The following is a 24355-nucleotide window of genomic DNA, read 5'->3' as shown; positions in this document are numbered from 1 at the left end:
GAACACAGAGGAAAAGACAAAATTGTCTTTCTTCAAATAAGCACTTTAAGAGGAAACTACAACATTTAAAAAAGGGGGGGGGAGCCATTTTACAGGAGGGGGGGGGGGGTTGTATGATTAGGACCGCCTGGATTCTACAAAGTAGGGCAGGGCACAAAAAGTTAGAACTTACTCGGTGGCTTGGAAGGGTTCTTGTATGAATGTATTTTGCAATAACAGTTCAAAGTTAGTGAAATCTTTCAACCTGATTGGCTGAGAGTAAATTTGTAATAGAATTTATGATAAATCATTATGAAATGGGACCCTGGAATCGCTTCATTTGGTATGGCAATAGCATGAAGCTTGTAATCAATTGAAAACCAGTATAGATGTGGTACAGTCAAACTTATAGACTGCAAAAGGGAGACAAGAAAACTGGATTCTTAAAGTTGAATTAAGAAGGGGGTGAGTTTCCATAAATATGGGTTCCACACACAATATATAGTATATATCAGTTGTTCAAACAGATAGCATGTCACAAAAATCCTCTGCCTTCTTGATATATTGCTTTGAAAGTCTATGAAATTAGCCACCTGTCAGAGCCCGAGAGACGAGTGTGTAACACAGAAAATCACTCTGAGTGTGAAGTCACCGAGGGGAATTTTAATAGTATGAGGTGCCCGGATGTAATACAGAAATGCTATGCAGAGAGAGAAAGATGATTTTCAAATGTACAAATCTTTACTTTCCCTGTATAAAAAACAGTATGAATAACTATCATGAACTCTTAAATCATGATGTAAGATTGCAAACAGTGAGTTATTGAATGATATTTTCACTATTTCTCATTTATTTTATAACGATGTTTCATCAAGTGAGTAGCTGGAAAGTAATTGCGGCGGCTAGCTCAGCTCTGCGCGTGCTGCACGCCTATACAATCAATACACACAACATCCAGGCATTGAGTGTACTGTAGTGGTCTGGTATGTCGACCCGCAGTTCATGACCATGCAGCGATCCCCTGGCGTCTTTTTCTTCTTTCCTTTTGTCTTTGACTCCATTTTTATATCCTCTGGATCATTTTCACTCATAGCTCATTCAACAGAACAATCTTGAATCAAACGTACTATTCTTCTCGGCCTTCCGAGTTGTTTTCTATATTTAATTACGCTAGAGGTCACGGCCGTCACACATACAAACGCAATTCGCAAGTGAGTTGAAGACAGCAAGAAAGGTATGCGGTACGGTAGCTCGACAGCTAGCTGCGCCGGAGCGGTCACAGTCAAAGAACACCCGTCTCGGTAGGCATTGCAGGAGCGAACTCAGGGAAAATGGGTAGGGATAAATCGTTCAAATTCACTATATTGAAAAAAGAAAATGGGGGGTCGAATCACCTCTTATTGTTTGGGGGGTTGTAAGGTTGCTATTAATGTAAATAACTCAATATTTGGAATCGTCTTCTTAATTCAACTTTAACAGGTGATCTTTATGGACAAGATCCTTAGATAGATATTTTGATGGGGGGGGGGGGTATTATCACAGGAATAGTCAAGAGCCTTGATCAAGAAGAAAACCAAGAACCACTTGGGAATAATATGCCAAGAACTATCCAGAATGGACTAAAACTCTTTAAAAGAGTAGGGACCAAGTGCACAAAACAGTCTTTGCCAGGACTACCTTTGGTGATTTATTATGATACACCATATGTGACGCCCTCAGTATAAATACCTTTTCAATGATTTACTTGCAAACCTTATTTTATTCATCCTTTGAAGTGAATGAAAACTGTTGAGCATGAATGATGTAATACATAAAAAATCTATTAAAAAGGGAGCTTGATAATTTAGTGGTTCATAGACCTACTAAATTTCCATAAGGCGAATCATATTGTGAATCATAAAAAAATCTGCGAAATGAAAGATGGTCGGACCTACAACTACCCGTTCACTAAATCGGCCCTAGGTCAACAAGAATATAAACGAAGAGAGGTTAAAATCAAACACCAAACCGGAAGAAGATACTTGGATAGATGGATAAGAGAGGTGTCTCCCTGGATAGACAATGTAACTAAATCTACTTCATTTGTGGCTGAATCAGATTGCTGTTTTAGTCTGATTAAGACGAGATTATCATATAATTTGTTAGCTATGATGAACTATGAAGGCTGGCTGAAAACATGCTGGTACGAAGTCGACACAAACATCATATCACTCTCATACTAGTTAATGACTTACCGTGGTATCAAATGCAGCTACACTTCAGAGAACTTGACTTGGAATACATCTGTTGTATTTGTGTACCTACATGTAAGTTTGCTTGTATACCATAAGGAAATATTCATGGTGAATTTCCCTTAATTCTCCCATAATTATTACAACTAACTTGCTGCCAGTCGTAGCCAGATCATCAAATCTGACAATTTCATGAAGTGACAGATGAGTGTTCAACTTAAGTTAAGAAAGGGAATCTTGAGTAAATAGCTTTCAGAGATCCAAGGCATAGTATCAACTACTTTAATGCACAAAAGATGAATGAATCCTATAATCATGACAGATATCACATTCCAAACATGACTTCTGTTTGTTTCTATGGTTTTCAATATCTACAAAAAGTAATGAAGTTTAAACTTGGCCACCACTTTTAACGCAGTTACCTTTATACTTAATGCACGTTAATGTACTGATGTCGTTGCACATACATAAACAGAGAGCATGCACTTGGCCAGCATTTCATCCATGAAAACAAAAATGAAATGGTCATTGCCAATTCGCGATTTTCATGTCAAAATTTTCAAACAGAATGAACGACAGCCCTTACAAATGCTTTTTGGATGTATGCTACAAGTACCCCTGCAATCATAGTTGAATTACTAATACCCCTTTCATATTGCGCCTTTCACTGGCTAACTTCACCGGCGAAGTTCGCCAGCGAAGGGGAAAGTGTCCAGTATGAAAGGTACACAGGAGAACTTCACCGGTGAAGTTCGCCGGCGAACTTCTCCACCTCTAGAGGTGGAGAACTTCGCCGGCGAAACTAACAAGTTAGATCTCCACAATTAAAGGAAATTAATAATCGTGGTGCCGCGGAAATGCCGAATGAGGCCAATCGCCCGTCCACTTTAGCCGGAGAAGAAATGTCAGTGCGAAAGGTACATTTATTTTCTTCGCCGGGGAAGTGAGGAATGCGAGGCAGAGAAGTTCGCCGGCGAAAAATGAAGAGGGCAGTATGAAAGGGGTGTTCGACTATGCTGGCTAGGGATCATAAGAGTTGAATTGAGAAATATTGACCGGTCAAAGGCCTATGAGGACTTGTTAGTTAGTGGTCGCATGAACACAATAAAAAAGAAAGTCGCATAATGGGCTGTCTATTTTACACTTGCGATAGTCAGTTTTCATTCAATGTCATATAACAATCCTATGATAAGAGCTAATGGAAGCTGAAGGATAAGTTGCTGGACTGTGAATTGCAAGTTTATATTTGTATTCTCTGGCCATTCACCATGGTACATGTATTTGATCTATGTTTGCCACCAGCGAATACGTCTATGAAATGACAGGCTGTCATATCAGGAGCTATAATTCTAAACAAAACTTGTGCAGTTCGATATTGGAAATGTAAAACTAGATCATTAAAGAGAATATGGCAAAATATGGAACATACTATTTCAAACCCTCTCATAGAGCATCTAAAAGTTTTATAATTGTAATTAAGGACATCTATAGTAGCCTCTCTATTGAAACTTGGTATCTATTTTCAAAGTTGTGCTTCATAAACCCAATTTCAAAATTCAAATATTTATTTGGCTGATTAAGTTGTCCATGTGGATACGCCTCGATGTGAAAGTAATTAACAGGCAAGAAATAGATCAATAAACGGGTGAAGCTACAAGTGCTTGTTACAGGCAACAATATTCAGTAGTCAACATCTGAATAGAGGATCATGAATCACATAACGATGTCCCAAGGAGACTTAAAAAGATGTGTTTCTACTAGACCAAATAAAGGTTGAAAAAAGCATAAAGATGGAAAACTTCATACAGAGTTGAAGTTCCTTGTTAATACTAGACCAGTTGCTTTCCATATGGTCAAGAAATTAACAGGGTCTAGAGCGTAACTTTATCTGAATGCATCTCCTCTGTCGAATTAGCCTGCTAATTACTTAGATATTTCTGGATCATGTCCTGGTTAGCTCGGGTTAATCAGGCCTGAAAACCAACCTCTTGGAAACATATTAGCCACTAATATTCAAAGCGCAAAATAAAGTAACCTGCTCAAGTATCTGCTTTGAATTATCTGGTGGTGATGAGAAATATTTCCAAAGGTGGTTGTCAGCAGATTGCTTAAAAAACTTGAAACTTGGGCTTGATGGTGACAAGCCTTAACTTGGCAACTTCCAAGAGCTGTCTTGAGATCTTAATCAGTAATAAGGGATTCCTATATGTCAAGGGCAACAGATCTCTCTGCTAGTCTCCTTGATACACAAGACTGTTAAATCTAAAATCCATGTCAGTTTTACACTGAAAAGAGTACTTATGAGGAAAATAAAATAAAAATATATCCAGTTTAAGCAGGAGCATGAGAGTTATAGAATGATTACTATTTAGTCTTTTTGAGACCCCTTTCATTTAGAAACTCGACAAAAAATATCTGTCAGGCCTCAACAGAATATATAATGAATATTAGTGCAAGATAAATCAGGAGTAAATCAATGAATCAAGAGTAAAGCCTATAAGGCTTCTAAGCATATTTGCAAGGCAAGAATAGGGTTATATAGGGTGTTTTATGGACCTATTTTCACTTTCTTTCATACCCCAAAACTGATTTTAAAACCCCTTTCCTGTCTTGCAGTCTTGTGGGACTGAAGTTCCAATTTAAATGACTCGGACTCCAATGTGCGGAACTTGGAGAGCCAGACACGGACTCAAGGACCAAAAGACTTCGGACTCAGAATTCCAGACTCAACTAAAACACTGCTGTCTTTGCACTTGACGTGAAAACTCCCCCTGAGACTTATAGGTAATTTTGTGATGGAGGGTCACATAACAAAGGATTGTAAGCTAGCTGACAAACTTTAACATTTGCCACTTTTAAAACAAAAAGCCATAATTCTGCAAAGTGTTTACATCTCACAAGGCCTGATCTGAAGCCCCCCCCCCCCCCCCCCCCCGTTCATAAATCCTTTTATAATAACAAATTTGCATTAACAGTTTAAAGATACCCAGTACTGAAACTTGATTGGACGATCCGATGTCGGTAAAATTCTTATGCAAATTGTGCAATTGTTACATAACAAATCTTTATGCAATGGGACCATGGTGGTACATTATGTCACAGATGTCAAAACAATGACATAACTATCCATTTCAACAAAAGTCCTCCAAATGGGTTCATTAAACTACTCTGTATTTTTCAACAATCTTATATAAATTTACATAACTGTTGATGTAATATTCTAGTAGTTCAAATAAACACTGATGTGCATTGAACTTTTTTTTTCTCAATTATGTTGTTATCCCATTTCACTTGGGTAATTACTGCATTTCATTTGACCTTCTTTTTTTAATAGATTTTAAAATTGTTGAAATCTAATTTTTTCAAATCCATTCATTCACTTGTTCATGACAAGATTTTAACATGATATTTACTATTCATGAATTTGTTGCATAATTGACTAAGATCTATGAAAAGATTCATCACTCATTTTTCCTTCCTTCCTTCCTTCCTTTCTTTCAAGTGAAATATAAAATAAGCATATAGCTGCACTATATAAACGGATTATCATTATTTAAAATCGTATTTAATTCATATTCTAAATCATCTTTCTGATGATTTTTCTATGTTCTAATATAATCTTCTTTCCCCCATCCCACATCGCAGCTCTGCAAACTCCTCTGCAATCCCCATCCCTTTGTCTCTGCCTGTCTTCTATGTATCTTCCTGTTTCTCTCTGCACAAGGTGATTATAGTTTCTGTGCCTTCCTGTTACGATACATAATAAAGAGTGTAGCTCAGGTTCCATTAAATTAATTGAAAGCTTCTCAAGTTCCCTTTGTGTAAATCCATATAATGAAATGGATTACGAGCAAAGTATAGCTGAAATTAGCTGATCTTAAGATGCTCGGGAAGATGTCCTCCCAAGAGAAACAAATTAACGTAATGCATTGGAGCTATGAACACTAGGCTTCAAGCAATTTGGAAAGGTGTGACAAAACATCTAATAAAAGGATCAACAGAAGGATGTTTTCTCCAACATATCTCCTAGATAAGATTGGTACAATAAAACTGAAATTCAATTGTAATGAGGAAATTTCAGAAATCTGAATAAAAATCTATGAAACAAAATCTTGTGAACAAAACATCAACAGATGGCAAAAAATGATAGATCAAGAGAGAAAGAGTGTATAAATCAGGAGAATCGGTGAGGAGAGTATGAGAGTATCAGCATGAGATAGAGATAGAAGAGAGAGATGAAAAGAAAAAGTGAGAATAAAGAAAGTATGTAAATCAAGGGAAAGAGTTGGTGTGTTTTTTGTTGGGGGGGGGGGGGTAGTGGATAAGGGTTGCGACATTGAAGTACAAAAGCCAATGGAAAGCAACTGATATTCTTGACAAAGCATCCTTTTCCTGGAAATAGGGGTCGGAAGAAGAAATGACAAGTATGAGATAATCCTTATTTTACTGTCATCACTTGAGAACACCAAATATAACCATACTGCTCTAATCGGAAACCCCTACACCTGAAGTTGGTACATGCACTCCTCAATATTAAAATCAAACACTTGTCTGCAATTTGCATGAATCTCCTTGTCACGTACGCCCAGTATAATATTCATGAAATTCTTTTTCAGTCTTTGAATTATTCCATTCTCTCAGTGCACTGATTTAATGAAAACAGACTTCTATTGCATTTTCTGTCACTGTTTTGAGCCTTCAGAGGAGATTGCACGTAAGAACGTCATTCCAACTAATGAATTGTAGAATCTGAGTAAAGTTGAAGCTACAGTACTACCAAATGTAATGTTAGTGTCAAACTTCTCACAAACTCACAAACTCTCTTCTTCACTATTTTGTTGCAGTACAGGATCATAATTCCTCAAGCAGTTTACAACATTTTTTTAAAAATCAGTTAATACTGCAATTGTGTAGGCCTATATAAACTAATGGTAGATCGTTTTAAACTTCAATTAAATGTAAAATTAATCTTTTATCATGTTCACTTTCTTAATCTTTTTATTATGTTCACTTTCTTATAAATTCTCTGAAAAACATTTTGTCTTTTAATAACATTCCCGAGTTTGGATACTCCATACTTAGATGATTAAATGAACTGTACCATAGGAAGAGTACATGTCATGCATATTGCAGGTGAAAACACTGAAAACTGAGTCACATGAATTTTAAAGATTTGTATTTATATTGACAAAATTTTGTGCTGATTTGATGGCTGAGTGAAATTCATGTATACATCAGAACTTCTTTGGTGAACAAAGGTTTATCAAAGAAACCCTTCAAGCACATTCCTTCACATACATGTACATTATACAAGAAAAATCGCTCTTCCCTACGAAAGTAACAATAGCCCAGGACACATCTCGACTGTCTATTCCAGACTTTAAGATAAGGACATACAGGAAATTTCCTGTCACAATATCAATGACATGTAAAACTAAAAACAAGCTTGTATCAATGAAGCTGATCACTGGATGAGAATTAGCACAAGAAAGCTATGAGAAGACAAACAACCAATTTATGCCCCAAAAAAATTGTTTACTTCACATAACCCGCCCGACCCTAAAAATATCACAGACCTCATGCTTTATTTTTTTAAATCCGATATCGATAGCGCAAATATCAATATCGCAATGCGGAAAAACCCCGGATGTTCTTTGCTTTCAAGATTTCAACAATTTCTGGCTAATTCTGTGTCCATTAGTGTGTGTGTGGGGAGTTATTTGAACATATTGTGGTCCACCCCTCTCATCAGATCATCCCCAATGTCTGAGGACCTATCTATGCCACTGTATGTAAATTGCTACTTTCATGTATGCAAATATAAGCGACAACAACGACCAAAAAATAAAAGAAAAAAAATCCGCCCTACCTCCATGTACCCAAATTTTCATTGGCCTGTTACGCCAAGTCAACAATTTTTTTCTTTTGCCTTATGTAACAAAGATTTTTACCTTGCCGAACACCCAAAGCAAAGAAATGGGGACAAATGATAAAAACAGAATATAAATCATATTGCCAAATGGCCAACATATCAATCATAATGATGAGATTGATAATAAAGAATGAGATCAATAAGGTAATGATGAGGATCATACTCGATAAAGCGACATTATTGAAAAAAAAGATGAATAATTATTCACAAAAACACCACTTATAATTCAATACTAAGTTCATTGACCCTAAATGACCTTTAACCGTGATCATGTGACCTGAATCAGTGATACTTGATTACCCGTAAGTCCAAGTTTCATGAACTAGATCCATTAACTTTCAAAGTTATGATGACATTTCATAAACATCCCCCAGACTGTCAAATTTAATTGTCCCTAAATGACCTTTGACCTTAATTATGAGATCTGAAACTCATGCAAGATGATCAGTGCTCTTGCTCTTATATCCAAGTTTCATGAAACCTTGGTTAAGATTTCAGTGTCGATGATGCTGCATTGGAAAACCAGCACCTTTAGCCTCCCTCTGTTATGTAGGTGACACAAAAATGATATATTTGGACGCCCAATATCATAAATTAAAGCTATGATGTCTTAATACAAGAATCCATGCATCTTTTCATCACTAATCCTTACATTTCATTAGAGACAAAACCATTGAAAAAGACGAGAAAGAATAATAGCTTCTTTATAGCCAGTTTCCTGCTTTAATAGAGATGCTGCAAAGACATTTTAGTAAGTATGATGATTGTTCACTTTCTCCCTAAACCTCAAAATATTCCAAGAAAATTTAAAAGACTGGCAAGCTCACATTTACATTTCTTGAATCATTTAAGACCATTTTTTTTCACAAACTAGTAAGAATGGATAAGGTGTGCGCACTGTGTAATAATTAAAAAAAATCTTTACCAACCATCCTAAATGCATTGGTGAAGAATTAAATGGGATCTATTCAATATTTGTACACAAATTCAATTATTTAGTAAGTGGGAGTACAACAAACCAATTGTAAAATTTTGCATATTCATGAATATGGAATTCGGGGAAGAATTTTCCTGGTACCGCATTGACTTTGCATTTAATTTCTACACAAAAATAATCTACATGTATTTCACAAGAAAATAATTGTCCTTTTTACCCTGTAATGTAATTAGTTGAATATTTACCCTTTCAATCATAACAGCTCATCACATATGATGAATGCATTAATTCCCTTGAATTGGTTAATTCAAATCATCAGTCACCATCCCTTATAAAAATGTTTCTCTCAGTGTAATTCTTAAAAACGTACTATTGCAGAGCAATGTATAATTCATCACCTTTCAACAGTTTGTAAACTACACTTTTTTCAATTACACAATGTCTATCACTTGTTTGAAGTCTTCCACACAAATTCATTAAAATATTAAACTGAATTTGCCACTAAAGCTTATGATACCTATTATGTTTCACGCAAATACGTTTCTATGTTTTCCTCATGCCAGACGAGCCCTATGGAACTTAATTTCCTCGGCTTTGAAAAACCAAAATGATGACTCTTTTTAAGAGTGGAAACCCAAACTCATATTTGGTGGTCTGTCTTTGACAGATCACCTCTTAATTTCGTCAGAATTTTCTTTATTTATTTTTCGCACCTATGTTTGTCGCCAACTTTTCTCGGAATTGGCTGAATCAATTTTGCTGAATATTTCGTCATATATAAAGTCTATCATAGAGACGGCATACTAAGCTTTTCAAGGTCATCAAATTATGATGACGTCATCTACACGCCATTTTGTAAACTACTTAATTTGATCATATCTACATAACGGATCATCAAAAGTTAATCATATTTACATCAAATGAACTTTAGGTCAAAGGTCAAATGTCAATGCCATCGAAGGTCATGTAAAGGTCATGATGCTAAAAAAGCTTTAAAAATTCTCAAAAACGTTTCAGGTCATTTCAAGCATTTCAACATTTTTCGCGAGCGCACATAGGTGCGCGCGTTTTCGTGCGTAACAGCGTTACGCAGCATAAACTTGCTCTTTTTTCTAGGCGTATCTATTATTGATATAATTCTGATCAAATTGATATCTCGATCAGCTCTCTACGATCATTAATGAGGGAATGAGCACCCATTAAAGTTTGCAGCATGCGTGCGCGCAAGCTCTTTCCATAGGGTCTATATGGGCAAAAACATGCCTATTAAAAATTTCACTGTAGCTCTTCAGAACGAACGGGGACCCCCAATTTTTTTCATATTTCAATAGAGTGTGAATCGTACATATGATTTCATGTCTCATTGGACCCTAACGTATATTATGACGTCATCAAAATGGCATCGAAGGTCAAAATATCCATTTTGCGTGTTATGATGTCATTATAATTATGCAAATTTGGCTGTAACTCCGTGAATATTGGTCAATTTTCGATATGTTGTAGCTTAGGTCTTACTCTTTCTGAGTTATTGCCTTTAATTTCATTTTAATGAACGGATTATCCTGAAAAATTGCAAATAATAAAGGCATGTCATTTTTACTCATTTTGCGTTTAATCTCTATGGGACATTACTTTTTCTCAAAACTAGATTCTACATTCCTCTATTTCGTGAGCCATATCTCAAATTTTTCTTGTCAGTTTTCCCAGAGGTTTTAGTATGTTGTAGCTGAGATTCTAAGCTTTCATAAATGTACCCTCCATTTTTTTATCAGATTCCGGGATCATGCCCGTTTTTGGCTTGCAAAATTGGATTTGTAATTCTCAAATTTGCTTACGTGTAATCTCTATGGGGAATATCGTGGCTGAATGGATAACGCACTTGACTAGCGTCTTTGGGGTCCCAGGTTCGAGTCCTGGGGTGAACAAGATGATTTTTTTTTTTTTTTTTCTTTTTACCACCTCGTACATGATCCTTTATGACAATTAAAAGGTATAAAAGTTAAAATTTAGCAAGATAAAACAGATTATAATTACTTTTTTTCATATCACATGTATTGTCATATGAGACCTTTTTCACGGTGCTTTATCATCTCCCGTCTTTCACAAGTATTCTATCCATAATGAACATTCAGTTGTCATCATGATGATCATATTGATCTGCATAAACATGGTGAAAGTGATCATGATGGCGAGAATAAGGACAGACCACCTAATTCGTCCACATGACGAATTAAAATCTAGTTATTTTTGTATTTCTTTGTTACAAATATAAGATGTAAAACCCTGGGCATTCAATAAATCTGGAAAATGGTACTATAGAAATGGCATGTATTGTTAATACTATTGTTACTACACAAAAGGGTACACTGTGCCGTTGACACAATAAACGGTCTCCAAAGAAACTGTCCTGTGTTGAAAATGATTCCCAGAATCAAAATCTTTGCTTGCTAGAATGGCGAAGCAGTGAATACAATTTCCTGAAATACAACTGAAATGCACAAAGACGGTCATGAACCGAGTGCTTGTGATGGTTGACAAGAGCTCCTTCCTATCAGGAGGCGATTCAGAGCTTGAGAGTACAGTCATAAACTATGTGAATTAAAAGTGTCTTCTACAGCTGGCAAAGGTACAAACACACAGTATCTTTAGATGCTTTCAGACTAGCACAAAAAAGGATATAATAATATTCGATACTTTGCCAGTGAGAAAGCAATGTCCTGGTGCACAATGTTCATGTATCTTCAAAACTATAGCTAATTACCAGTATCAGTTATTACTTTTCTCAATGACAAGAATCACAGGGAATAGATCATGGGAATATTTCCAATGTGAATGCAAGTAAGCACTACTGATGTAGAGAATGCACATCCTTTGCGACAGGAATGCTTAAGTCCTGTTGCTGGCTCATAACAGTAATACCATTTAAGTTTGGTGTAAATGCATCAATTCTTTTGAGGCAATTTTTTTTGTAATTCAAATGTAGATGTATCTTCCTGATCAGACAGATAGGAATATGCCTAAGTTATTCCAAATGAAGGTGCACCCTGTAGCAAAGGTCTCTTGATTAAAAAAAAACAAGGAAAATCTAATAAAGTTATGTGTAATTTTGTCTAGTCGAAGACAAATTCATGCCATGAACCAGGAATGACCTAGTGGCAGTCCTGCTGCTCACAAGCAGTAGATGACAATCATGTCAGGTTCAAACTGAATTTGTCCAAAAGTTTAAATGCTTTATTTTTTCTAGTACCCGGTACATCAAGTATCTTTACTATAAAATATAATCACAACAAGATAGATCACATATAGCTCCTATGCAGTATACAAAGTGAATTCCACTTAATCAGGTTAAGCCAAGATTTTTTTTTATGATGGAAATTTCAGACATAATCCTGTTCATGACACCTTTAACACTTGCATTATTCTATAGATTCTACACTGGCTTACCGAGTATCTGACACGGAATATGCCTTGGAAGTGCCCCATGAAGAATCTTGACAGCAATTTTCTGACAAATTTGTTCTCAGCCAATGACAGGATTTTCAAAAGTTCATGACAGATAGAGGTGAAATTGCTGGAAAGTTATTCGTGAAACACTTCCTCTGGTCATGATATAAAATAGAGCCAAGTTGTCTCTATTGCAAGAACTGCCACAAGTAGATGATTGTCTAGGAGTGCATGCTTTCTCCATGAACTACTTTAAAACTGGATGAAGCAGCACAGGAAACATGCTTCCTGTTGGCTGGAATGGACAGCTTGGAGATTCTTCTCTACAGAACCTACCTTTTGGCGGGCCGAACAGGACAACATCCATGGCTTTGACGGATATCTTCTGGCGGTGGAGGGGATCGGTAATCCCCAAAATGGTGGACATGAATTGATGGGAGTTGGCAGCTAACCTGTGTTAGTGGGAGGAGTTAGTAGACAGAGGGGACGTGCACAGATACAGCAAAGGTGTGGGGGAGGTAACGATGGGGGTAATTAAACAGAGAATTAAGAGTGGGAGTGTGATTAACATGCAGTGGGGGGCAAGAGAATGACAGACAAATTAGGACAGGGAAAATGAAAGGGGAGAGTGAGAAAGAATGATGGAGAGGCAGAGAGATGAGACAGATGGACAGAATGAAGAAGTGGAAAAGGAAATGGCATTTTAGGAGAAGAGGTTAAAACAAATACAGTCAAAGAGACAGAGAATGGAAAACGTTCCAGTGGAAAGATGAAATGGTCGGAATAGTAGGAGAGGGTAAAAATTAGCGAAAACATGAAAGAAAAAAAAGAATGAGAGGCCATGCAAGAATTGTACACAGGCAAAGGTACATGCAATGAAGGAGAGATACAAAGGGGACCAATTCCCACCAAGCAAGTGGAGTGCAGATCAGTAAAAAGATGTGCAGTGAAAGCGAAAGAGAATTATATACTCAAGGAGTGTAGAAGTGTTATGGGAGAAAATCAATAGGGGAGAAAGCAACAAAATATATGAAAGAAGAAGAAAAACAAGGGGATTGGGGAGAGAAACACAACAACAAAAATACAGTTATTGCAACATGCAATAATTCATTCGTCTTATATGTACAAAAACTTACGTTTAGGAGGGCCAAAGAGGACAACATCCATGGCTTTTAAGGATATTTTCTGTCTGTGAATGGGATCTGTGACTCCAAGGATTGCTGTCATGAAGTGCCCATTGTTGGTTGCTAACCTGGAGATGGTTAAAGGTTGGGGTCAGGGGTGAAGGGTCAGAGGTGAAAGGTCAGGAGATGAAAGTCCGAAAGTGAAGTACATTTATATGGCGTGTTGGAATTTCAAGCAAGAGGGTGAAAACATTTCAATGTATAAAAAGTAAATATTATGTCAAATGGTGGCACATACCAATGCAAGAATTCCCACAGCCCAACATAATTTAGAAAAAAGGCAAACATCATACATCATGTTTATTGTTCATATTCATGCATATTAAGTATAAAGATAAGAAAACAAACACAAAATAAGAACAAATAGGAAATCATAGCAATGATTTGAAAATGGTGCAGAATTAAAATGAATTATTCATCAGCAAAAATGGTCAAAGATTTAAAAACCAAATTAAATAGTTTGTAGATAGAAAAATCCAGGAAATGGAGGGACAAAGAAAGAAAGAGAGAAAGAGAAAGCATTAGAAGTACAATAGGTAAAGAGAAGACATACACAGAGAGGGAGGGATAGAGAGAGGGAAAAAAAAACAAGAGCATAAAAGTAGATGCTTACATAATTTTTAGATAAAGTTAAGAAAGACATCATGTTGCATTTTAGAATATAATTCAGAAAAGCAATTAGATTGCAAATTATAGTAAATGTCCATAACCAATAATAAAATAGTAATGCATTAGGAATGTTAATGATTATATATTACAGAAAAATGCCAAAAGGTACAATACAAACATATTATTTGTGACATTTAATGAGTTAAATCATGACTGGTTTGAATTCAAGCACAGTTCTCTTGGAAAATAACATTGAATATAACTAGGTTTATATGATGCATGAGTTTAATAAGTTGTAAATATTGTAATTTTACCTTGATTATGATTTTATGATATAACAAAACATACAAATATAAAAAAATTATTTAAAAAAACCGTTTTTTATGAATGGAATAGTGTTCGAAAGTTCAACACAATGATAACATTCAATGATACAATGAATATTGCAAAATAATTAAGTTGAGGTGAAAAAAAGTTTTAATCGTTTGAAAGAGATTTATGATGCATTGAAATTCAGTATTAACATTATTGAAATTACAAGTGCACACAGCGTGGACATATGTACATGTAGTATGATTTTCCAAAATGTAAGTTACATGTACATGTACATGGGAGACAATGAATGCAATATGTGTAGCGCAGCCATTTCATACATTTAAAAGTGTGTTTTGAAATGAAGGTGTGTTATTAGAATTTTCGATGTCATACAGATTTGCCATGGATGGGGAAAATTAAAAGGTAAAAGAGATACATATAGAGTTATAAAACAAAGAGGTTAATTTGATACAAGCAACATGTAATACACATTTTAGAGTCAATGTAGAGCCAGAAGAGAATAATTCCATGAACGTACATGTAGTAAACTACTCTTCTTGTTGAGAACAGAGAGGTGTGAAATAAGGAAATAGGCAAAATGAATTAATTTTATAATTTGTAAATAGGATTATCTGAACAAATCAGTGACTTTTCACTTTCTTTTCCAGCAAGGAGTCTTGACTAAAAATTGAATGTCACATTTTTCAATAGAATCTCCTCTCAAAGAATTCATGCTAATACTCTCTTCATTAAATGTTCCCTCTCGATGCGATCATGAGCTGGAATGAAATCTGCAACATTAATACCAGTCACCTCAATAACCTTTCATAAAAAATTCTGGATAATCAGTTACAAGAATTATTACATGTTTTTTTATATTTTGAAAGTTCAAATTCAATATCTAAGCTACATGTAAATTGATATCTGTTTTAATAGAAGACTGCTGTACATTATTAATATATAATACAAATTTATGAAATTTGATAAACCCACAATGGTCAATCAATGCATTGTGATCCATAAATTGTCCATTATAGGCCTATTACATGTAGTTTTGCTCCCATTCCCACCCACACAAATGGACCATATCTAAATAACAAATTTACTTCATAACAAATCATCCTCACCACTGCGCTCTGTGAGCCATACATAGAAATATAAAATTTTAATACTTTGAGACAAATTCCCCACTAATAATTTTTAGTTGTACATGGATATACCACACGTAAGCTTGGATATGATTTATTATTTCATTGAATGTATGTACAGTATGAACGAGCCCATGAACATAACCGTAGATTGTTTGTACTAACCTTGGTAAAGCTGATCCTTCTATTCCATTGTTTTGAAAACGTTCTGCATACTGTGGTAGATCTACTGAATCTTCTAACCACTTGGCAGTTTTATCGACAGTCCAGTTATAAACTGCAAAGATATTTTTTGAAAAATAAAAGATAAAGATTCACCTACACAATGATAAACTGAATTATGGATTTTATGAAATAAAAGGAAGAACTTTATTAAAACATTATTAAAAAGAAGGCTTTTTTGAAAATATTGCTGTTACTTGACAAAAACACTCGGAAACTGTCAAAGAAATATCAATGCAAGGCGAAGCAGACCAAAGATTGAAGATATGCCCCAAAAATAAGAAATCAAGGCAAGCAAGCATCTTTCTTCCTCTTGAATGTCCACTAATGTTTTAAAATTCTACACAAACAAGTATGTAGGCCAACATGAATCCCTATGACATGATGTAGCGTATTGATCATTTGCCTTGAAAAGAAACTTGTTATTTTTCAAAGTCTTGTGCATGTGCTTCATGAGGCCCCCCCCCCCCCAAAAAAAAAATGCTTGCATGCATACAAGCCCTTTCTGGTAACATTGACATCCTCATGACTTGGAAAGGACCTCTCTCCTGACAGCGGGCTGGCATTGCCATGCTTATCTGCTGTGCAAACACTTTACTTCAGTTGAGAGGTCTGAATGCAAAGCCTACAATGACTCGAGTACTGAATATATGCTAATGTAGTCTTTTTGTGAAGACCCAATTGTTGATCAATCAGGGTCTGTGCCTGCATTTACTGTGATGTATAGTGCAGGTTGGTAAATTTTCACGATAATGTCTATTTTAAAGGAAAAATTGCAGTTTGTGCTTGAAAGCTACATGTACATACTGTACAGTGTAGACACTGTTACAGCAAAGAGATTCAAACAGAAGCTCCTTGCTTGTAACCCATGCACCCCTTAATATTTGTCACTGTATCAGCTATCAAAGGAAAATGTCAAAACTCATTGCTTCAAGCTCCTATCTGTGGAACAAGTTCAAATCACATAGCCAGGCCATGTAAAGTAATTTCACAGTACTGACTGTCTCTTTCAGACTAAACTAGGATCTGTAAAATGGTACATGTACATGTAACACCAACCAACAACACAATTCCAGCTGTGATCCCAGAGAAGTGTCATGACAGATTCTGAACATCACTTAACATTAAAAAGTCTCCTACATGTACCACAGTTATTAAAAGGTCATGTTGGAAAAGGCACATTGTACAAGATACACTGTACAACAAATGTACTATAGTCCAGGATAGGCCCCATAGACAAGGGGTCGAACCTTGTTTTTTTAGATATACAATGTTTTTTTATGGTTTCTTGTCAATTCGAGGGTGCTGATTCCGAATCTGAATGATGCCACTCTTGTAACCTTGAGCATTTCCCGCAAATTGGCAAAATCCAATATGGCCGCCAAAATATGCAAATTACCCATGAAAATCATAAAATTGCCAACACATTAGCTATAAAATGCATGTAGTTGTTGTGCAGAAGTGAAATACCAATTGGAAAAGCGATATTTGACAAAATATTTATTTTATTGATATTCAAAATGGCCGCCATAACCCCTGTATACTTTATTATGTACAATATGAATGGGGAAAATATTTTTTCAAACAAGAGCACTATTATTGCATGTGATTGTGACCTGCGAGTGGACTACTGTCTGAAAACATGACTATTAACAAAACTATGTCATGTGTATACTATCTAATGTGATAAATGCTGTATTATGATATTCAAAATGGCTGTCATAGACCCCTTATACTGTGTACAATATATAAAAGGGGACAAATAATTTTCACAACCTTTGAATTTGTTTGAATTTAAAATGCCAATAATGGGAAATATTGGTGTAACACTGTCTGACAACAAGGATTTCTAACGAAACATATCATTTCCCTTGCAATTTCGGTAATTATGCTGCATGTTGACATTCAAAATGGCTGCCATAGGCCCTATCTGTATTATGAACAAAGCGAATGAAGAAACTAATTTTCACAAGAGTAAAAACAATAAAATGAATGTAATTGTAATCTTTACGAGTGAAATATTGTCTAAACACATGATTTCTGGCGAAACATATCATTTCATTTTTCATGCATGAGATAAATGCTGTATTGTAAAATTCAAAATGGCCCCTATGGGCCCTTACAGTATTATCTACAATGTAAATGGGGACAAATACTTTTGAAAGAATTAGGATTTGCCTGACTATGAAATCCATATAATTCTGTTGTATAAGGAAAATATTGTTTGAAAACGTGATTTTTTTAATGAAATATAACATTTCCTCTCCCATAGGTGATAAATACTGTATTTTGACTTTCAAAACGGCCGCACAAGCCCCTACAAATTCTGTAACATGTGTATAGGGAAACTAATCATCACCAGAATGAGAACCAAAAACGCACGTAACTATGTGATGTATAGGTAAAATTTGGTCTTGAACATGATTTCTGACTAAATACATCACATAATGGTTGAGAAGGTAATAAAGGCCTTACTTTGAAATTCAAAATTGCTGCCATAGCCCAAAGTAGTATGTACATTGTAACTAGGGACAGATAATTTTGACAAAATTTTTACTATGAAAATGGCTTAATTTTGATGTAAGTGTTATTAAAGTATTGTCTAAACCCAATGATTTCTAACGAAATATATCATAGCTTGTGTCATAAAGGTGATGAATGCAGCTTTTTAAAAATGAAAAATGGCCGCCATAGTCCCTTATCTATAATATGTAAAATTTGAATGGGGAAAGATAATTTCCACAAAGAAACATATTGCAGCCATTTTGAAATTTAAATATAGCATTTATCACCTAAATAACATAAGAAATGATCTATTTGGTTACAAAATCATATTTTCAGACGATATTTTCACTCTTACATGCAACACCATTTAGTCAAGCAAAGCCAAATTCTGTTAAAATTATATGTTCCCATTCACAAAGTACATAATAGGCCTACCGTTAGGGCCTGTAGCGGCCATTTTGACTTTCAAAATACATTATTTATCACCTACCTGGCAGAATGAATGATATATCTTGTTAGGAATTATGTTTTCAGACAATATTTTACTCTTAAATCACAATTATATGCATGTTATGGTGCTGACTCATGTGAAAATTGGTTTCCCAGATCGATTGTACATAATACAGTCAATGTCTTTTGGTGGCCATTTTGAAAGTCAAAATATTGAAGACAGTATTCCACTAATTTACCACAAAAAAATATGTTCTAGTGCTCACCTTGTGATTGTTTTTGTCCTCTCTCACATCGTAGATCATAATTTTAGGGCCTTTGGCGGTCATATTAAATATCAAAATACAGGGTTTATCACATACAGTACATGGCATGTTAAATAATAAATTTTGTTAACAATAATGTTTTTAGTCAGTATTCCACTCGTTTATCTCAACAAAATGCATTTTAGCGCTCACTCTTGTGATTTTTGTGTGTCACCATTCACATTGTACATAATAGTGTTAGGGCTTTTGAAGGCCATTTTGAATATCAAAATACAGGATTTATCACATAACTGACATAACAAATGATATATATCGTTAGCAATCATGTTTACAGACATTGCTTCACTCATAGATCATAATCACATAATTACTTGCATTTCAGTGCTCAATTTTGTAAAAATTAATTTTCCCCATTCATATTGTACAGGGGTCTATGATGGCGGCCATTTTGATATCAAGAAAATAAATATTTTGACAAAAATCATTTTTTCAGATATTATTTCACTCCGGCAGCACAATTGCATGTACTTTAAAGCCAATGTGTGGACAATTTTATGATTTTCATGGGTAATTTGAATATTTTGGCGGCCATATTGGATTTTGCCAATTTGCAGAAAATGCTCAAGGTTACACGAGTGGCATCATTCAGATTCGGAATCAGCACCCTCGAATTGACAAGAAACCATAAAAAAACATTGTATATATAAACAAGTGGAATGCCTCTGGCCGTCTCACCTGCATCACGCGATTCAATATAGCAGCAGTGCTGATTTTGAAAACTACTATAACTCGCACAAGATGTTCAGTGATACTTGGTTACTCTTATTTCCACGTTTTATGAACTAGACCAATACACTTATAGAGATATGATGGCAATTCAACAAATACCCCCAACGTGGCCAAAGTTCTTTGACCTTACATGACCTTTGACCTTGATCATGTGACCTGAAACTCGCACAGGATGTTCAGTGATACTTGATTACTATTATGTCCAAGTTTTATGAACTAGACCAACACACTTTCAAATTTATGGCTGTAATTCAACAAATACCCCAATTTGGCCAAAGTTCATTGACCCTAAATGACCTTTGACCTTGATCATGTGACCTGAAACTTGCACAGGATGTTCAGTAATACTTGATTACTATTATGTCCAAGTTTCATGAATCAGATCCATAAACTTTCAAAGTTATGATGGTAATTCAACAGATACCCCCAATTCGGCCAAAGTTCATTGACCCTAAATGACCTTTGACCTTGGTCATGTGACGTGAAACTCATGCAGGATGTTCAGTGATACTTGATTAACCTTATGTATAAGTTTCATGAACTAGGTCCATATATTTTCTAAGTTATGATGACATTTCAAAAACTTAACCTTAGGTTAAGATTTTGATGTTGATTCCCCCAACATGGTCTAAGTTCATTGACCCTAAATGACCTTTGACCTTGGTCATGTGACATGAAACTCAGGCAGGATGTTCAGTAATACTTGATTAACCTTATGGCCAAGTTTCATGAACTAGGTCCATATACTTTCTAAGTTATGCTGTCATTTCAAAAACTTAACCTCAGGTTAAGATTTGGTGTTGACGCCGCCGTCGCCGCCGCCGTCGCCGTCGGAAAAGCGGCGCCTATAGTCTCACTCTGCTATGCAGGTGAGACAAAAAACAAGGTTCGACCCCTTCTATCCTGGACTACTAGAATATAAACACAGAAATTGTATCTGGTGAAAAAATATTTGTCCCTTGGAAATTTACCAGTTTTATTTTCCATTAAATGCTTTATTTGCACTGCACAAATTTGTCAGAAAGTATGTTTGTATTATCAACAGCAGAGGAAATATACATGAGGGTGACGGGTGATTTTGTCCTCCTGAGTGAGTCCTGACAGCCCAAATCACCCTTAAAATTTCCCCAAATGCATACTTTGGGGCGACCACTCTTTCTAGATTTGCCCAAGATCTGTCACAAACAATATTCAAGATTATTTATAAAATCAACTAGTATGGCAGAACAATGATTTGCTTTTACTGCATACTTGTAAACCCTAAAAAGTACATGTAGCCCTTAAAATGAAAGAAATAGCCCCCAAAATTTGGCAATCGCCCCAATTCGTAAAAAAAAATAGCCCCCAAAAATAACAATAAAAATCATTTTCCTTCTCTGGTTTGTAATATATATTTGCAATTCTACTGTCATTAATTGAAATGACCACCGTTTTTCATGAACTGTAGGCTAAGAGTTGAGACTTAATACATAATTTTTTGTACATTTATTTTAATAAAAATAAGGCTTTATTCCTGCTTATATTTATAACCAACTAAAAAGAAAATGACAGTATCAAGAGTTTTGAATTCAGGTAGTTGAATATTTACAATGTACCAAAGTTATTCAAAATTTCTGATTTAATACATGTACGGGTCATAAATTATAGGAAAGTAGGCCTAAGTGTGTACAGTATGTAACCTAAATGACTTGTCACAAACTATTTTGAAATTTAGTATGCACACAGTGAACTCAGTTTCCAAACTGCGATTATTTCCTTACTCTTTGTCTGATTTCTCTCAAAATTTTAGCATTCTGTTGTTTTTTTAAACATAAATCATACTAAACTTTAAAGTTGGATTCCCTTTAAGGTACATGTATATAAAGTATTTTTTTTAATAGTTGTGTACATGTACATGTATGTACTGTAGATTGCTCCAGTAAATATAAACTTGCTTTCCAAAGAAAAGTTTTGCTGTACTAACCGTAGTCATCACTTTAACCCCAATATATGTTTTTTCTAGAACATCATGGCAAATTAAATCAACTAAAGCTGGCAAAAGGTTAAAACCAGATATACATGCCTTTCCAGTACAACTGGGTATGGTATCGGCTTAAAGCAAACTATCAGGGGCAAAGCACACGTGGGAATATTAGATTGGATGAGTGCGAGGTGCTTGAGATACACTATTGATTCGTTATATGAGAAGAAAATACAAGTACAGTAGTTCTACGTTTACAATGCACAACTACATGTACATGTAGTACCAGTCAAAACACTAGAGTTTTGAGTGAAAGGTAAATACGGTAAATATTGCATATACATCAAGCAAAGGTGGTGGAACCACTTTGCTCAAATGAATGGAACAAAACAATTATAACATGTGTCACGTACACAATTTGAAATAAACTGTCAAAAATAAAACCTATTCTCAAACAATCAAAATATTATAGACAGCCTACATGTACATGTACATACATGTAAGCACTGATGAAAATTGTTTTCCCATACTATAAGAAAAACTCTTCACTGTATACTGAAGTATTGAAGTTTAGATGGGATTAAAGGGGGGGGGGAGAGGGTTCAATAAAATAAAATTTCATACAAATAGGGGAGATTTTCCAAAATCTATTAAATATTTATACAGTGAGGCAAGATTAATTTCTGATCCTTACCCGTCCAATGATCAATGTATACACAAACGTAATACTTTTAACAATTCAAGAAAATAATTCAGATTCCCTTTTGAGGCAAGGGTTATCGTAAAAAAAAAAAAACTCCAATGATGCAACACGCACAAAACTATGAAAAGGGTGGATAGAAGGAGGGTGAAATTATAACCTTAAAATAGCTATTTCTAATTTTCTTTTTTCTTTTTAGATTAAAGAGGGTTTCTCACTGTTGGTTTTCATTTTAGGAAAAATATTGTTTTTTTTCTCCATTCATTTTGACAATAACGTGTACTGATAATGTGCACTGAACACTACAAGCATGATTTATTCAGCAAAAAAATAATAAAATTGAATGTGCTTTATAAAACATTAATGAAAGTTGAAACACTTAATAGGTACATGTTTTCCCCATTTATTAATCCAGGAGGGAAAAGCTGCTACATACATGTAGGTGGTTTCAAACCACCTCACCACCTCAATCACAAGAATCCCTCTTAAATTATGAGAAAATTTCAGGCTTAATAATGCCCATTAATTATTCCTGCATACTCTTCGGATAAGTTCCCGAAGTTGTGATGAGAATGCACAGTACGGTCTGATATTAAGCAAGCAAGGCGCGAGATTCAAAATTGCTAGCTCAGCAGCCAACCACGGCGCCGGCGCCCAACTACACGCTGGGCAAAAAATTCCTGTAATTTGCTTTCACACAGCCAAAATACATGCCACCTTGGAAAAAATCCCCACGAAAGTTCTCATACATGTAATTTTGACAAGTACCAACTATTAATAGCGGGTATTTTCTTTTGGGGAGATTACACCTAATTTGCTTTCACACTGCCAAAATTACCTAGTATTTTCTGATCGGGTAAATTTCCCGATCAGAAAATACCTGGAACTGGCAAACTTCGAGGCAGTCTGAAACCACCTAATGTAAATTGGTTTGGTGGGATTTACCTTCTGAATACTTCCAGCTTTTCCACAATTCTTCTGCACTGATCTCTTTATCATTCCGATGAAGTTGTGAGTGTCTCTCAAAGTCATCCACATATTTCAGCTCATCTCTCAAAAACTGAAGGAGTAAAAAGAAAGAAAAAAATATATGCATGTGTAGTAAATTAGGGAACTAATTTTGTACACAATTCAAAGATAGTCCGAGGGGGAGGGGTCCTATGGAGGGAGGGGAATCTCAATGCCACAGATGGATAAAACTATTATCACACTGTAAAAACACTGTTTAAAATCATGTTGTTTAAGCCTGTCACATCACCTATTTTTAATGTTAAGTTGTTTAAAGTTTAAACAAGTTGTTTTTAAAAAGTAAATAATTTCATAAAAAGTTTTTAACAATTGCTTAAAAGTTTAAACAACTTGTTGATAGAGTGACTGGCTTTAATAAACAACATGCTTAAACAGCATTTTATTACATTTAGACTCCTCTCAAGAGTCAAGACCCAATTGTTGGATGTTGATAATGCTTTTAAACAGTGTAGATTACAGGTAAGGGGTCTTTCCACTGTTGATCAAAGTTTTATAGTACTTTTTGCATTGGAAGATAATTTCATACAGGTTTAATATTTCAACTCATTGACAATATGCATGAACATGAACATGTTTATGCACCCTCCACTCAAGATCTCAGTGTATACCAGTAAATCAAGTTCACAAATGGATCGAATTTCAAGCTGTTCACCCT

General features: G+C 35.2%; 1 protein-coding gene across 6 annotated transcripts in view; it reads right to left on the bottom strand.

The window, feature by feature from the left end:
• Positions 1-24355, bottom strand: part of LOC129262063 (stromal interaction molecule 1-like) — a 67906-nt gene that overhangs the window by 31396 nt on the left and 12155 nt on the right. For 4 of the 6 annotated variants that reach the window (XM_064100284.1, XM_064100286.1, XM_064100288.1 and 1 more), the window contains exons 3-5: positions 23617-23731; positions 15945-16056; positions 13660-13775 (exon numbers count right to left, since the gene is read on the bottom strand). In XM_064100284.1, coding sequence (XP_063956354.1) covers positions 13660-13775; positions 15945-16056; positions 23617-23731 — 343 coding nt within the window. Of the gene's footprint in view, positions 1-12859; positions 12976-13659; positions 13776-15944; positions 16057-23616; positions 23732-24355 lie in introns of all 6 variants that reach the window. The other 2 variants (XM_064100287.1, XM_064100289.1) reach the window with 1 other exon arrangement.

This window comes from Lytechinus pictus, chromosome 5 (genome assembly GCF_037042905.1).
Source record: "Lytechinus pictus isolate F3 Inbred chromosome 5, Lp3.0, whole genome shotgun sequence".
NCBI classification, from domain to species: Eukaryota; Metazoa; Echinodermata; class Echinoidea; order Temnopleuroida; family Toxopneustidae; genus Lytechinus; species Lytechinus pictus.
This window is presented reverse-complemented; position numbering and strand designations above follow the sequence as displayed.